The 15,472-nt window shown below is 39.4% G+C and overlaps 1 protein-coding gene across 10 annotated transcripts in view; it reads left to right on the top strand.

Annotated features, from left to right (window-relative positions):
* The window catches only part of Ptprk (protein tyrosine phosphatase receptor type K), a 537,607-nt gene that overhangs the window by 256,954 nt on the left and 265,181 nt on the right, over positions 1–15,472 (top strand). For all 10 annotated transcript variants that reach the window (XM_042262160.2, XM_076552564.1, XM_076552562.1 and 7 more), the window contains exon 4: positions 14,665–14,746. In XM_042262160.2, coding sequence (XP_042118094.1) covers positions 14,665–14,746 — 82 coding nt within the window. The remainder of the gene's footprint in view (positions 1–14,664; positions 14,747–15,472) is intronic.

Raw genomic sequence — 15,472 nt, 5'->3', positions numbered from 1 at the left:
AACCTGTATTATCTCTCTGACCTCTCTTAACACAAATGTTTTATTTTAGATTGAGATCTGAATATGTTTGCCTCTCCTGCCACAGTGTGGCTCTCTAGGGGCCAGGAATCAAATGTGAGGCATCTCTTGTTATGAAATACTCGTTATTAAAATTTTAGAATTTGTACACTTTTGGGTGAGTTAATAAGGCTGTATTATATTGTATGTATTCTAGACAGGCTCATTGTTTTGTTTTAGTTGGGGATCTGATGAAGAAAGATCACATCTACTACAGATTGATTTTTTTTTTTTTTTTCTTGTGCTAAGGAAACAGTACTGAAGTAAGCTGAGTGCATCTTAGGACCTGTTCTTCCCAGGGCCATCTAGATGGCTTCTGTATTGCCTGTGTTTTTTGTTGGAGCAGCAACAAGCACGCCCACTCCTGGGCATGACCGGCAGCATTTCTAAGCAGTTCTCAGGTGTCCTGTTGCCTGCAGATTGGAACTATATCTTGAGAGCATTTGACCTGTTTTCTCGCAGCGATTTTCCGCCTTCAGCGTGTGTCTGATTTATTGCTACTTGCCTGCATGCAGTACCAGTGCAATAGTGCAGCAGGTTAAATATCTCCTGAAGACCCCGGGAAAAGCGTTTGATTTCCACACACTACAATCCTCTTAAAGGCCGTCTATCTCTTGGAGGTCCCAGAAAGCAGTTAGGTATGTTTCTGTTCTTTACACATGTCATTAAAATAGGCACTTAGTCATTATGGTGTCTCTCCCTGCTGTTTCAATCCTACCCATCAAATCAAGACTTTCTCCCCTCCTGCCACATTCATTATCTCTCTCTGTCAGTTTAAAACTCCACTTTGCTCCACTCCCTTTGTTTTATATGGCTTTCGAAATTGGTCTATGAATCAGTCTCATTTTAATAGTTTTTTAGGTCTTTGTAGTTGTACCAACAGAGCTCAGGTAAGTTTTTCCTTCAATGTTATAATTCCTTAAATTTTCTGCTGCATCTAACTCACTGTTATATACTGGCTTTGTGTGTTAACCCTGCTTGTTTTGATTGACTTAACTTCTTGCCTTTGAATATTGTAAATAGCAACATTTTCTTTGACTTTAAAATCCATTTATTTCTAAGAATTGGAGTCAGGGTTTGCTCCACATGAACGCCATCAGCATAATGCTAAGAAGTTAATCTAATCATAATAGTAGCTGATTTACCTTCATAATTTTACCAAGATTCTTTTTGGTTTTTGAGACAGGGTCTTGTTATAGCCTGACTGTTTTGGAACTCACAATGTAGATCAGGCTGGCCTCGAACTCAAAGAGATCTGCCTGCTTTGGGCTCCCAGTGCTGGGATTATTAAAGGCATGTGCCACCATGCCCAGCTTCCCAGATTCTTAAAGTCTTATTTATTTGTTTGTTTAATGTGCACTGGTGTTTTGCCTGTATATACTTTCTGTGAGAGTGTCCGATCCTCTGGAACCGGGAAACCAGTGCTCTTAACTTCTGAGCCATCTCTCTGGCCCCATAAAGCATTAATTCTATATCTTGCTGATTTATGACACATGAGTATGTCAAATATTTATTTTGATATTTGGTAAAGAAGGGAATGAACTGTGTGCTTTTAGTATATTCATCTTAAATGGTTTCTTTAAAAAGTCAAGGCAAATCTGCTCATGTCCTTTGGGGCTTATACTTTGTGTTTTTCAAGGATAAAATCCCCAGAAAAGCCACCCATTAGTTTCCTATGTAAAAAAAAATGGCTGTAGAATGGATTGTTTGATGCTGCATATGGGTTTGAACTTTGAATGGTCCTTTAGTTAACTTTCAATGCTAACATCATGGATTATTTTTTATGTAACTATATTTAAGTTATTTAATCCTTGTAGTTAAAGATACCACTTTCCTTGCCAATTTGACTTTTGGAATGAAATAGAAAGGCCTCATAATCTTCCTATTCCTGAGTTTAACTAAGAATGCATGAGCTAGTTATTCTGTGTACTTTGTAAAGGCCTATCCCTAGCAGAATCATAATTTAATTCTAATGAAGTAAAGCTGACAAGAGTATGCATATTATTTAATTTTTAAACCATTGTCATATTTTTACATTATCATATCTTTATATATATATACACACACACACACACATTTCTTTCTTTCTCCTTCCGCCCAACCCCCAGACATAGCCTCATTACAAAGACCTGGCTAGCCTCAGGTTTATGGGAATCCTCCTGCCTCTTTCTTTCCTAGTGTCAGTGTGCACCACCACACCATGCTCATAACTGGTTATGGTAATACAGTTGACTGTTAACGTGCCTGGATCTGTGATGTAATGGGATGAGGTTAGTTTCTGTGGTACTTGTTCTGCTCCAGTTAATTACCTAGTTTACCCAAAGCTGCTAATTCCTCCATCTGTCCATAATGCTATAGATTTCATAGGCAAATAGATATTTGCCATGATGGAACAGGTTGGACTTCTCATGTGATTCTAAATCGAAGCTCATGGGAACCACTTAGGTTTGGCAGGGAGCAGATTCACTGGTGGCATGAAAGTGCTTTTTTTTTTTTTTGCAGGTAAAGCTGTGCGGGTGCAGTGATATACTTTGGCTGTGCGTAAGATCGGGCTGTTGGTGCTAAAATTTAAAAGGTTCTGCCTGTGGATTGTAGGAAGACAAATGGCGCATCTCTGGAAGTGAGGGAAAATAGTACTGTAATTCAGTGTCACGGCGATAGAAATGGAAACCTTAACTAGTCATCTTTTATTTTCAGCTCAGACAAGGACCTATAAAATATAGCCCAGATGGGGAAGCCATGAGAGTAAAGATACAGAAATGACATTTGGCTGATGAATTTTCTCCTACCCTTTACTTCCCACTTTTATTTTTATACAAAATATTTTATGGTGAAAGTTGCTTGTTTATGTATCCAAGGGCACATCCATAGAATGAAAATGGTTTTTTGTTTGTTTATTGTTTTTGGTGTGTATAGTGTGTTGTGATATTCAGTTATTTCAGTAAACTTTTTTGTTTTTGGTAAACTTTGGTTTCATTCTCCTCTGCTAATTACTCTTTTTATTTTCTCTTTGTTGCTAAACTCCAATCTAGCATAAATTGGGATGTGCTTTGGATGGTGTACCTCATTTCATGTTTACTTCTGAATATATCCTGATTTGTTGTGGTGGTTACAGGTTTCTTTTTATTGTTGTTGATTGTTTTCATTTAGAGAGAGGGTCTTAGTCTATCACCCTGGCTGGTCTGGAACTCACTGTGTAGCCAAGGCTGGCCTGAAACTCACTGGGTAGACAGGTTGGCCTGAAACTCACTGGGTAGACAAGATTGGCCTAGAACCCAGGGAGATTATCCTGCCCGTGCCTCAAAAGTGCAGAGATTAAAGGCTGGCTTTTTAAGTTCGTTTGTTTTCTGAGTGCATCTTTTGAAGGCATTTGGAATACATTGTTCTGCTTTGCCTGCCTGTTTGCCTACTGAAGTTGGAAAAGCCTCTGGAGAGATCAGAGCAGTAATACAGTTTGTTCAGTGGTCTCTAATCAGACCGTGTCACCCTCCTTATGCCTTGGATTGAACTGAGAAAAGAACCCAGGAAGAAGATGCAATGATGCGGTGAGAGGTGTTCCTCAGCCTTTCCAGCCTTATTGCCTCCTACATACTCTTCTCCTCACCTGCTCGGTCTTCAGATACTTCTTAGGATGAATCAGTCCTCAGAGAAGGTCCGGAAGTGAAAGAAAAGAAAGCGCTGGTATCTTGTAATTTGTATATAATTTCTTTCACTTCTCCCAGGGGTCCCATGAAGTAAGCATGAGCAATTGAATGGGAGTCAGTTACTTAGAGTTCAGGCTCTGGGATTTCAAGCTGCTGGGCATTTGTGTGTGTGTGTGTGTGTGTGTGTGTGTGTGTGTGTGTAAGCCTGATAGATATACACAATTACCTTTGTTATATTCAGGGTCTGATACAAAACCCATGGCAGAAAACAGTAGATACCATTTCCTTAAAAATATGTTTGTGATAAGGAAACTGACTATGCAGAAAACCCAAAGACTTGAATTTTTGTGGACATTATTCATTTTTAGTTTATGTCCTGGGGTTGTTTTCAGAGACAGAAAACTCATCTAGAACACTGTTCATCACATTGCTATTAAGAAATCATTTGTTTTTAACCTATATTAACTTGAGCTGATATCTATTCAAATGTAAAAATCCCTGGGCCAGTTTTGAAAATTGCAAGATTTTAGGAAGACAGAATTAAACTAATAACTAATCATTATTATTATTATAAACTTGAAACATATGAACATAAACTGTAAAAGTGACTAGTGGTTAAATTTTCATTTAGGTTTTCTCAACCCTTTTTTGATACTGTCAAGGATAGCCAAGTCTCTGGCTAATCACAAGCCCAGAAATGCCCTGGCGTGCATGTTTCTTATCATGTAAAATCTCCCGAAATACTTTTCTCTGGGCCTTTCCTTCCTACAGTCTACTTTGGAGGTAAAATCTATTAGGCTTCCCACCTCCGGCAGCCCTTCATTTTTATTGTTTCCTGGACTCTGCCGAGGGCTTTGAGTTTTATTGTTTTAATAAGTGTTGAATTGTTTATTAGACAAAATTAGGTGATTCTGTGCATAGCTTTTGCATTCCACAATAAATTCAAATCCTTATTATATTTTATTAGATAGATGGATGCATAGATCAACAGGTGATAGATGGATGCCTATGCAGTGCTCTGTATAAAGACAGAAAAAATATGCCAAAGCCCATACATACACTGGTTGCTACTCAATGGCACATCCTATATCCATGCAATAGAGTGTTAATTTTATTGTTTCTGAAGCCCTAATTATCCCCTTCAGACTATTAAATATTGATGGGAAGTGTGATAGACTAGTCTTTCTAAGAAGAAGTGCGTCTTAAATACATTTAAAGGCAAATCACTGATTTTGAATGTTTTATGCATGGAGTCCTGAGGAGAGAAGGATGTAAAGACTGAAATGGGAAAAAGCTGAGATGAAGAATGGATGAGATGGCTTAATAGTTAAGAGCCCTTGCTGCATTTGCAAAGGACTCCATTTCAGTTTATCATGCATATCCTGGCTCACAGCTGTGTGCAGCTCCAATTCCAGGAGATACGCCACTGTCTTCTGGTTTCTACAGCCCCAAGGCACACATGCATGTGATTAGAATACATACATGCAGTCAAACCTCATACACATAATCCAAAAGTTAGTCCCGTCCCGTATCCCCCCCCCAGACAGGGTTTCTCTGCAGCTTTGGTGCCTGTCCTGGATCTCGCGCTGTAGACCAGGCTGGCCTCGAGCTCACACAGATCCGCCTGGCTCTGCCTCCTAAGTGTTGGGATTATAGGCATGTGCCACCAATGCCCAGCCCTAAAAGTTAATCTTTAAAAAATGGATTTGCATTTGACTATATGCCTTAAATACTTTCCATATTCAGTTGGCATATAATTAGCTTCCCAATTGCTCTCAATCAGCTTACAGTCAAGAAATGTAGCAGTATTTCCCTTTCCATGTGTTTGATCTATATACCGCTGTCAATTCAGGTATATACATCTCCTTTAGATACTAAACCAATGGCCAGGGATTGTTAAAAGTTCATTGCTTTCAGAGAGCCTCAGGGCCTTTTGTTGAGCTGTTTTTACATGTTGGATTCTTAGAAGGAAACCATGACAGAAGCCAGCAGGCGAACTGCCCGTCCATGCCTTAGCCCCCTCCACTCTTCTGTTCCTTCCTGCTAATCTTTATTTGATGGAACACAACTCCAAACTGATCCTGGGTCTGCGGCACCTACAGTGGATGATGGAGGCTGCTGACAGTTGCTTGGACTATTGGCATCATCCGTCTTTCTATGTTGTTCATCCTTACACATTGAGAAAACACAACATTCACTTTTGAGGGCAGGCGAGATGGCTCAGTGAGTAAAGGTTGTTGTACCAAGCCTGACACCATGAGTTCCGTTCTCTTTTATTATTGAAAACAGATTTTTTTTTCTCACATAATGTATTCTGACTACAGTTTCCCAACTTCCCTCCCAGCTGGACCAATCCCCTTCCTGTCTCTCATTGGAGAACAAACAGGCTTCTAAGGAATAATAAAATATAATAAGAAAAGAAAAACTAACACATTGAAATTGGACAAAAACAAACAAACAAACAAACAGAAGAGCCCAAGGGAAGGCACAAGAAAGAGACTCATTCATTTGAACACTCAGGAATCCCATACTAACCCAGAAGCCGTATTATTTATGCTAAAGACCCATGGGGTCAAAAGAGAGAAGAAAAAATATAAATAAAATAAAGTAAAGTAAAAATAAAAATGGTAAGACAAAATTTAAGGGGAAAAAAGAAAAAAGAAAAGGCCTAACCAGGTCCTGTGAGACGAGGAACCTGCAAAGATGCCATCGAGTTCGTTTTCTGTTGGCATCGACTGCTGGGCTCGTTTGCTTCCCCAGTGAGACTCCCTGGGAGGAAACTAAATGTATGAATTCCATTTTTAATGAAAGGGGAGTTCTGAAAATTCTAAACACACACACACAAAGTGAATATATATATATATATAAAATATTAAATATATATAGCTTTATAGTATAATACAGAGTGAATATATACACATAATATTAAATATATATAACATAATACACATTTACTTACCTATTTGCTTATTCATTTACTTTCCTTTTTGTTTTTTTTTTTTTAGCAGAACACACAAATTTATTTATCTATTTATCGCCCCCCCCCCCCCACTTCATTTTTCAATACAGGGTTTCTCTGTGTGTAGCCCTGGCTGTCCTAGAACTTGCTTTGTAAACCACACTGGCCTCGAACTCATGGAGTTCCCCTTGTTTTTGCCTCCTGAGTGCTGGAATGAAAGGCATGTGCCACCACCACTACCCAGCAAAACAATCTTTTTTTTTTTTTTTTTTTAAAGAAAATGTGCTTGAAAAGAAATTAGATTCTAAGATTTCTAGTTTTCACTTAAGATACACTGTAGAAGATCTTTTGGGACCTATCAGCAGAAATTGATGCCTTACAGTGTTATTTAACTATTCAAGGGAAGTAATTATGTTTTCATGATTTCTAAATTAGCGTGGTAAAATTATCTCTAGGTGTCTCAAGGGAACATCAGTTTATTATGTCAACAAAATTTTATGCTAGGTAAAGGGAGCTGAGCACCCCATCCTGTTTTTCCCTAGAAGGCAAAGCAGTTAGTGGTTTCTTTCTTGCACGCACTGAAACTGATTCCATCTGTGACTGTCAACAGGATTCTTGTGGTTCCGCGGTGATGTGCAGAGCAGGACCCATCACTGGCCCAGTGACCTCGTATTTTAGTAAAGGAGATGAACCCCAAAAGTTTTACTTTCATGTGGATTGGGGGTGTGACTCGGTGGGTAAGAGCACTTGGTGAACAAGTCAGGACCTGAGTTTGAATCTCTAGCACCCTTACAGCTTGGCCACACACATGCATATAACTCGGGGGCTCTGTGGGGGTGGAGACAGGAGGGTTGCTAGGGTTTGCTGAGAACCAGCTAGCTTTGCCTAAGTGAATTTTACAATAATCTCACCTTGGTCCTAACCTCCCATGTACACCTTGTATATACCATGCTGCTGCCTCTACTCTAGTAGTCATGTGTAGATATTCCAGCATCCTCTTCAAACTAGCTGTCTGTCTTTTATCAATTCTTCAACTTATATTAAAGTTTGAGTTTATTGTGATTTCCTTATGCATCTCACATTTTAAATAAATTCTTTGTTTATTTTGACTGTAGCCGCTTTTTGGGAGTCTTAAACCCACACAAATGATACTATCAGTTATATCACATGATATATTTTAATTGATAGGTATTCACAGTCATCAGTTTCAGTTAACACTATAGTCACACTAGAAATCTCGTGGGCTGCATTCTTTTCTTTAGCTTTTTTCTCATTCTCTTCTTTTCTCCATCGTTTCATGCATTCTAAACTTCCACCCCTCTTCCTTTTGTGAAAACTGAGAAAATTAAGGTCGTATTATAGACTCACCTTTACCCACAAATCCTAAAGTATCTCTCAAATTAAAGTGTAGACCCCATCCGATGTTATGCCATTATCCATTTTCACCGTGTTATCCTCAGATGTTTCTTATCAGGATGAATCATCTCCATTGACATATAACTGTGTTCAATTATTTCTCATCTTGAAATAAACCAAACCTTTCCGTTGATCCCATATGTTCTTAGACCCTTCCTCAAATCCCTGCCTGGAATACTCAGGCTTCTGTAGAACAGTGGTTCTCAACCTTCCTAATGCTGTGACCCTTTAATACAGTTCCTCATCTTGTAGTGACCCGGAGTCATAGAATTATTTTCATTGCTACTTCATAGCAGTAGTTTTGCTACTGTTATGAATCCTAATGTAAATATCTCATAGACAGATGGCCGTTGGATTTGCAAGGAGGTCATGACCTATAGGTTGGGAACTCTTGCTGTAGAAGGTCATAAACCTACTCCCCCACTGCTTTTGTGGTCATGGCTCAGCACGGATTCAGTTCTACCACCTACACAGTGAAGTCCTTGTTTTGACCCTCTGGCCGCAGGGGCACAAACAACAGAGTGCTTTCAATCCTCCTTTACCTAGTGCTTGAACAATGTTGGTTCTTTCCGACACGGAGTTCTCTTTCTCCCCAAGCCAGGGTTTCCTTTTACATCTTTACATATTTACAGCTCTTCCCAATCTCTGACCTTCTCACACCCTCTCCTCAATCCCATCAAGCTAGAAAGTACAGGAGGAGAGGGAAGAAGTTCTTGCCCGAAGGCCTTGAGGGGTGGTAATGTTCACATTCACATGAATAATCCCAGTACTGGGAAGTTGAAACAGAATGACTGTAAGTCCGAGGCCATTCGGGGCCATGTAGCTACTTTGAGGTGAGTCTAGGCTACCTGGTAAGACTATGTATTTCTCAAAAAGAAAACAATCACAATACAAATATTTGTGTATTGAAGCTCACATAAGGAAGAGAAGTCAGCACTATGATAATAATTTAAATTGTTTATAAAAATGGTATAAGACACACACACACACACAGATGATTCACCTTTTAAGGTCTCATTTGTGATGAGAGGTACAGTAAATATGTACTCTGCTGAAAAGTTCTGTCATTGGAGCTGCAATCTTAGTGACATTTGTATGGATTACAGGTGACTGACTGCCTTAGTCATTATTGAAGTCTGCTCTTTTATAAATGAAGAGAAACATCTAATTCCTATTAATTTTTTTTTTTATGTTAAGCTGGGCGGTGGGGGCACACGCCTTTAATCCCAGCACTTGGGAGGCAGAGCCAGGTGGATTTGTGTGAGTTCAAGGCCAATGTGGGCTACAGAATGAGTTGCAGGACAGGCGCAAAGCTACACAGAGAAACAGAACAACCCTGTCTCGAAAAACAAAAAACAAAACAAAACAAAAACAAAAAAATTATTATTATTCAGTTAGCGTAGTTTACAGTTTGAAAGTTGAAATCACAGAACCACAGATTTAAGAAGGTTTATGGGAATGAAATAGCAGATTATTTTATATTCTTTGGAAATTGGCTGTGCATTTCATATTTTGTAGAGAGGGAGACAGGAATAGGAGAAACTTTGATTTTCATGCATTTTTCTTTAATGGATGCTCTCCCCCATGAAGAACGTGATGGTGCTTTTCATACAGGAGTCTCTGTGGGCCAGGGTCTGTGCTGTTTCATATTCATTATCTGAGTTAATCCTTCTCAGAGCTATGAGGTGGATATTAATAGTTCCTGTTTGAGGAGAGGAAACTGAAGTTTAAATTTTATTCGAGCTAAAGCTATACAAGTTAATTTATATAAGTTTTTTTTATCTGATTTGAAATGATAATTAAAGAATATTGAACTCAATACATATCTGACTTGGGAGTTTTTAACCACTAGGATACAGTGAAAGAAAATTAAGAGCGAATGTTTTTCTCATTTCTCTAGTACCCAAAGTGCTTTGCATGACATCTTCCACTTCGTTTCGTAGTTTTACTTAGGTCATTGACTATTGACAGGGATTTTGTTTCATAAGCAAGATCAGAGGTGTCCAGGTGAAGCTAGATCGTCCCATATTCAAGTCATTTCTTGAGTGACACAAGACAGCAGACCAACAACGAGAGGCAAGCTTGGTGATACCAAGTTCAGCCATTCATGATGTTTCCTCCTCTGAGTCTGTTCCATTTGCCAGAGGATGGAATTGCCCTCATTCTGCAGGGAATACCACTTTTTGCTCTTCTACTTTAATTCAACTTCATTTATTGAGTTAATAATGCAGGAATGTTGCTGGATTAGCAGAAATTTGATTAGAAGCAGCACCTTCAGTATCTCAGGTAATGGAGTGGGGTAGAAACAGCGCATAAGGCAGAGCCCTTGCACCCTGTTCCCAGGGTGCCTCCTCCGTGGACGGGTTAAAATTGCCATCTGCTCCGCCTTCTAGTGCTCTCTCCTTCCCGGAAGCCCAGGTCAACCACTTGACACCCCGCATCAGCTCTGACCCGAAGATTAGCCTCAGCAAGCTGCGTAATTAAACTGCTGGGATTCGTTTTCCCTGACTGGACAGAAGAGCCTCGCAAGGTGACGACGGCCCTGTGAGGTGATAGCGCTGAGTCCGACTTCAGCAGTAAAGGAACCCGAGCTCAGAAATTTCTCCAAGCTTCCGTTAATGAGGCAAAGACAGCACTTAGCCTAGAAAATGAGGTCACGCGAGAGAAAACTTACCCTTTCCCCCCCTTTAATGAAGAGCCAATCGTGTTGCCTCCTTTTGAATCCAGGCCTAAATTTATTGTCCTGAATAAACCCTCAATTTAAATGAACAAATAAGTTTTCCTCAAGGGTGCAGTAATGTTGTTTAAAGTCACATTTATGGGGAACGAGGGAAGTTAGAGAATTCTAAAGCAACACTAAGATATGTCAGGAAGTTAAAATACTTGAATTGGTTCCTACCAGAACAAACTGAAATAGCCACAGTGATTAGCTGTTCAGGGACATGTGCTTTATTTATTAAAATGTGTTTTCAAAAATCAGTATTATTACCTTTTCCTTGGATACTTCCTTTCTTTGAAACATTAGTCAAGCAAATGAAACTTATTCTCCCAGGGTCTGTTTCCACAGCCATCACATATAGTCACACCAGTAGCACTTTCTATACATCACTATGTAAACTTGATCATAAATGCTATATGGCACACTTATATTATCTATATTCTGGGTCTGAGAGTCTCTAATTTCTGTGATTTCCTGAAGAGCTGAAAACTAGGAGAGCTCGGGGTCTAGTGTAGGCTTTTCATCCTGAAGAAAGCGTCCTCTCCCATTAGTGCCTCAGCTAAACGTTATTTAAGTTTTTATATTCTCTTCCCTAGTGTGCACCAAGCCCTTGTTCAGGTCTCTAGCACATAGTGTGTTGGTTGCCCTCCTGCTTCACACTGAAGGAAGACTCGTGTGCATGTGAGGACACCTTCCCCCTTTATCCCCATGTTTCTCTTCATGAATCAGCCATCTTTCTCTCCTGAAGCATTTTTTTTCTCCTCTAAAACCGCTTTCTCTTTTCAATTGCATTTGTGTCAGTAAAATCTGTAGACACCAAGGACAAAGTGGGAATAGAAAAGAGTGATCAGAAGAGCTTGTGATGGGAGGGGATGCAATAAAGGGGAACCACATGTCTCCACCTATTTTTTCTTCTGTTTTTATTGGCTTTCGGCAGATGTAGTAATAAGGTGGAAGAATGGGAAGGGTCTAATGTTAAAAACTCTGACATTTTGCCCCATAATATCTCACCAGTGTGCTAATTCAAGAGACCCTGATCTTACAGTTTAAGTGTATTTAGAAATTTAGACTTTCAACCCGAACAAAAGCCTAAATTCTATTTAAGTGACGTCCTCTGGACCTGTTGGCTTCTTCACATCAGGACATTGTTTGATGACTGTAACTGCCATCCACCGAAGGCTGGGTGATCTGGTACATTCTTGCCTCATTGGTCTCTGCCTGTTCTTAACTCTTTTTCAAAACGAAGCTGTGGAAAATTACGCAGCTACCCTATGTGTTTGTAGAAGTAATAACTTTTTGATTATTTTTGAGATAATAATACAATCACATCATCTCCCCTTCCTCTTTCTTCTTCTAAACCTCCTCATATGCCCTTTCTTTTCAAATTTTGCTTTCTTTGCTCAAACTTTGCTCTCTTTCAAATTCACGGCCTCTCTTTTCATTAACTGTTTTCATGTAGATATATGAATATGTATATACATATATTCCTGAATATAACATATTCAGACTGTATAGTGCTACTTGTAGGTATGATTCAGACATGACTAATTGGTATTGGAAACCAATTTATGTGCTCTTCCCTGGGGAGGACTATTTCTCCTGCCCTCAGCAGTTCCTAATTGCCTGTAGTTCTTTGTGTTGAGTTACAGCCTAGTGGGCTTTCCTGCCTCCACACTGGCAGGTCTATTGCTGTTGTCCATGTTCAGCCCATCCTTAGGCAGTCTTTAGGGGTGCAGCTGCTGGCATTTCTAGGAGACACAGTCTCACAGCAAACTCCCTGATCCTATGGCTCTTACAATCTTTCTGTCCCCTCCCCAATATTTCTGGGCTCCAACACTTTAGCTCCTATGCATTCTATCTATCTATCTGTCTGTCTGTCTATCTATCTATCTATCATCTATCTATCAATCACCTATTTATCTATCTATGTGTCTATGTATGTTTGTATCTGTGTATCTTTATATGTATGTATGCATGCATTCATGCATGTATGTATGTATGTATTTATCTATCTATCTGTCATCTATACTATCTATGTGTGTATCCATGTATACATTTATCTATGTATCCATGTATCTCTCCATCTCTCTTTCTCTCTACTTATCATCTACTTGTCTGTTTGTCTACCTACCTACCTACCTTGCAGAAGCAAGCAGCCACATGCATGGAAGTTTATCACCCTGCCTTTTATAAAGTTAGTATTCAATAAATGCTATCACAGGTCTCATCTGAGACACTTCTCTTCCTCCCATAAAGTAAGACTGATCTGGCCAAAGTTACCCAAGAACTACCAATGACTAATACCAACAGTTAGTTCTAAATTTCATTTTCACTGGACTTTCTTCTGTATTAGCAATCTTTTATTTTAAAATCCCAAAGCTGCAATTTGCTATTTAGCTTTTGCACAACCTCTTCAAGCTCCGTGGTTTTCAGTGTCTCCTATCAGAGATGCACAATGTTTACATTACCAGAACCGCAGCTTGGTTCTAGAATTCACGACAGTCTCCATTACAAGGGAGAAAACAGCTGGAGAGCAGCAGATGCTATCAGAAAGCATCCTTGCTCTCAAGTCTGTGTCTATTAGATGCACAGATACCTGCCGTGTTCTGGCTATTGTAACTTACCTGACCTTTGCTGCTCTTGCTTTGCCAGTGCTGACTTGGCTGAACCCCTGGGCGCTTCTCTTTCTCCCTAGCCAGAACTTGGTCCTGCTTCATTGAATTGACTTCTGCTAGCCCCCTTGTCAGTCTTGGCTTCCATTCCAGCGGCTTTCTTCTCTTCCCTTATCTCACCCTGCCATCTTGCCATCCATTGAACCCCTAAGAAGATAGCTCACTTCCTCCCTGTTCTGTTCCTTCCGTTTAGATTCACCCAGTCTTCCTCAGAGCTCTCCATTAGGTCTAAGCATCCTCCCATGCAAGTGTCACAGGGAAATCAAACTTGAAATGGGAAGATGTACTTGGTAGTGACCTGCTTCTTCAAGTTTGCATATTGGTCTTTATTACTGTTCTGACCAGGTTGCTGATTACATCCTTCAGCTGGTAGTCTGTGCTAGGAATCATTGACGTCATCTGTATTTCTCCACACTTACCGGGTCAGCATAGTTACTTTAAACATAACTTCCCATCATATTACCTAAAGTGCTTTGTAGAGTACTCCACAGATAATCTATTTATTTCCTGGAATAAAAGAACCAAATAGAAAATTGAATTGCTGAATGCTAAATCTGTTTTCTCTTGGAAAATTGCTGTACAACACATTAGTTTAAAAGAAAATACTTCATGTAGTTTTGTTATATACATATGTAGACATATATGTGTAGACATATGTAGACATATCAATAAAACTCTATGATAGAACCCTGTATTTGGACATAGTCTCTATTTTTTACTGAGGATCGATCATTTGGGACTGTTGAAAGGTAAGCTCCTTCCGCTCCTTTTACTCCTTAGTACGTGCTTAAGCATATTGGAACAGTGCTAACTGAGTCTTTCAGCTACTCTCCAAACTTTACTTTGGTTACATGCAGAAGGTTTAAGAAATCAAAGTATAAGCAAGATGGAGATAGTACACTTCATTAATCCCAGCACTCAGGAGGCAGAGACAGGAGGTGCTCTCTGAGTTAGAGACCAGCCTCATGTACAGAGCTGATTCTAGGACAGCCAAGGCTACACAGGGAAGCCCTGTTTTAAAACCAAAAGAAAAAAATAAACAGAAAGAAAGAGAAAATCAAAGTACATATGAGATCCAGTTGAAAGTTCCTAGTAGAAAAAAAAATCAAATTTCCTTTTAGGGCATTATAGCTATCTTCTCCTGTGGACATTCTTTAAAAGTGACTGTTGTAAATGCTTTCTATTTCTTCCTGACAGGTAATATTTGAAGCTGAGGTCTCAGGAGGGAGAAACGGTTATATTGCCATTGACGACATCCAAGTCCTGAGTTATCCTTGCGGTAGGTTTGGATGAAGAGTTGTATTTTTCTGTGTCCTTTCAACATGTGTCTTGGATTGACGGTGACCGTTGATTGTTTATTGCCTGGTCATTGTCGTCCATTTTGTTGTTAATCCCTGGCTTCATGGAAGGAGTACTGAAACAGAATTTTCAGATCAAGTATTTTCCAGACTTGTAACTACGTGTATGAGATGACGATTCTTTCATTTGCTTTTAATTAGTGATAACAAAGTATAAGTGCAAACACAATTACACTAGGCCTCTTTGAACCTTGGGAGTATCTTACCATTCTCTAGAAACACAGAGACAAGTAACAAATCCGAGCTCAATAACAGCGGAAATAAAAATCTGTCTAAGGTGTCTGACCTGTTAAGTTTATCCCTCAGGAAATGAAGAGAATGAATCTATTCAGCTTCTTCCAAACTTAGGTCTATTTTTTATTATCATCCTAAATATCTGAGTTCATCAGCATTAAATAAAATGTTAAAACAAATCTGGCTTTATGGACATAGTTCTGTGAGTCCCTTGAATGAGTGCTGATTGTTTTGCAAAATTCATACTTCAATTTGTACTTAATCACATTCCCCAAAACAGTTATTGCAAGCATTCAGTAGGGCCAGGAAGAAGTTCCAGACAGCAGCTCAGACTTTCTTCATGATAAGATTTCCCAGCAACAAAATATGACAGGTCCTGTGTAAGAGGACTTTTGTGCTCCATAGTCCTCCAC

The sequence above is a fragment of the Peromyscus maniculatus genome, chromosome 16, assembly GCF_049852395.1.
Source record: "Peromyscus maniculatus bairdii isolate BWxNUB_F1_BW_parent chromosome 16, HU_Pman_BW_mat_3.1, whole genome shotgun sequence".
NCBI classification, from domain to species: Eukaryota; Metazoa; Chordata; class Mammalia; order Rodentia; family Cricetidae; genus Peromyscus; species Peromyscus maniculatus.
Note: the sequence above shows the minus strand (reverse complement) of the source record. Positions and strands in the feature narration are given on the sequence as shown.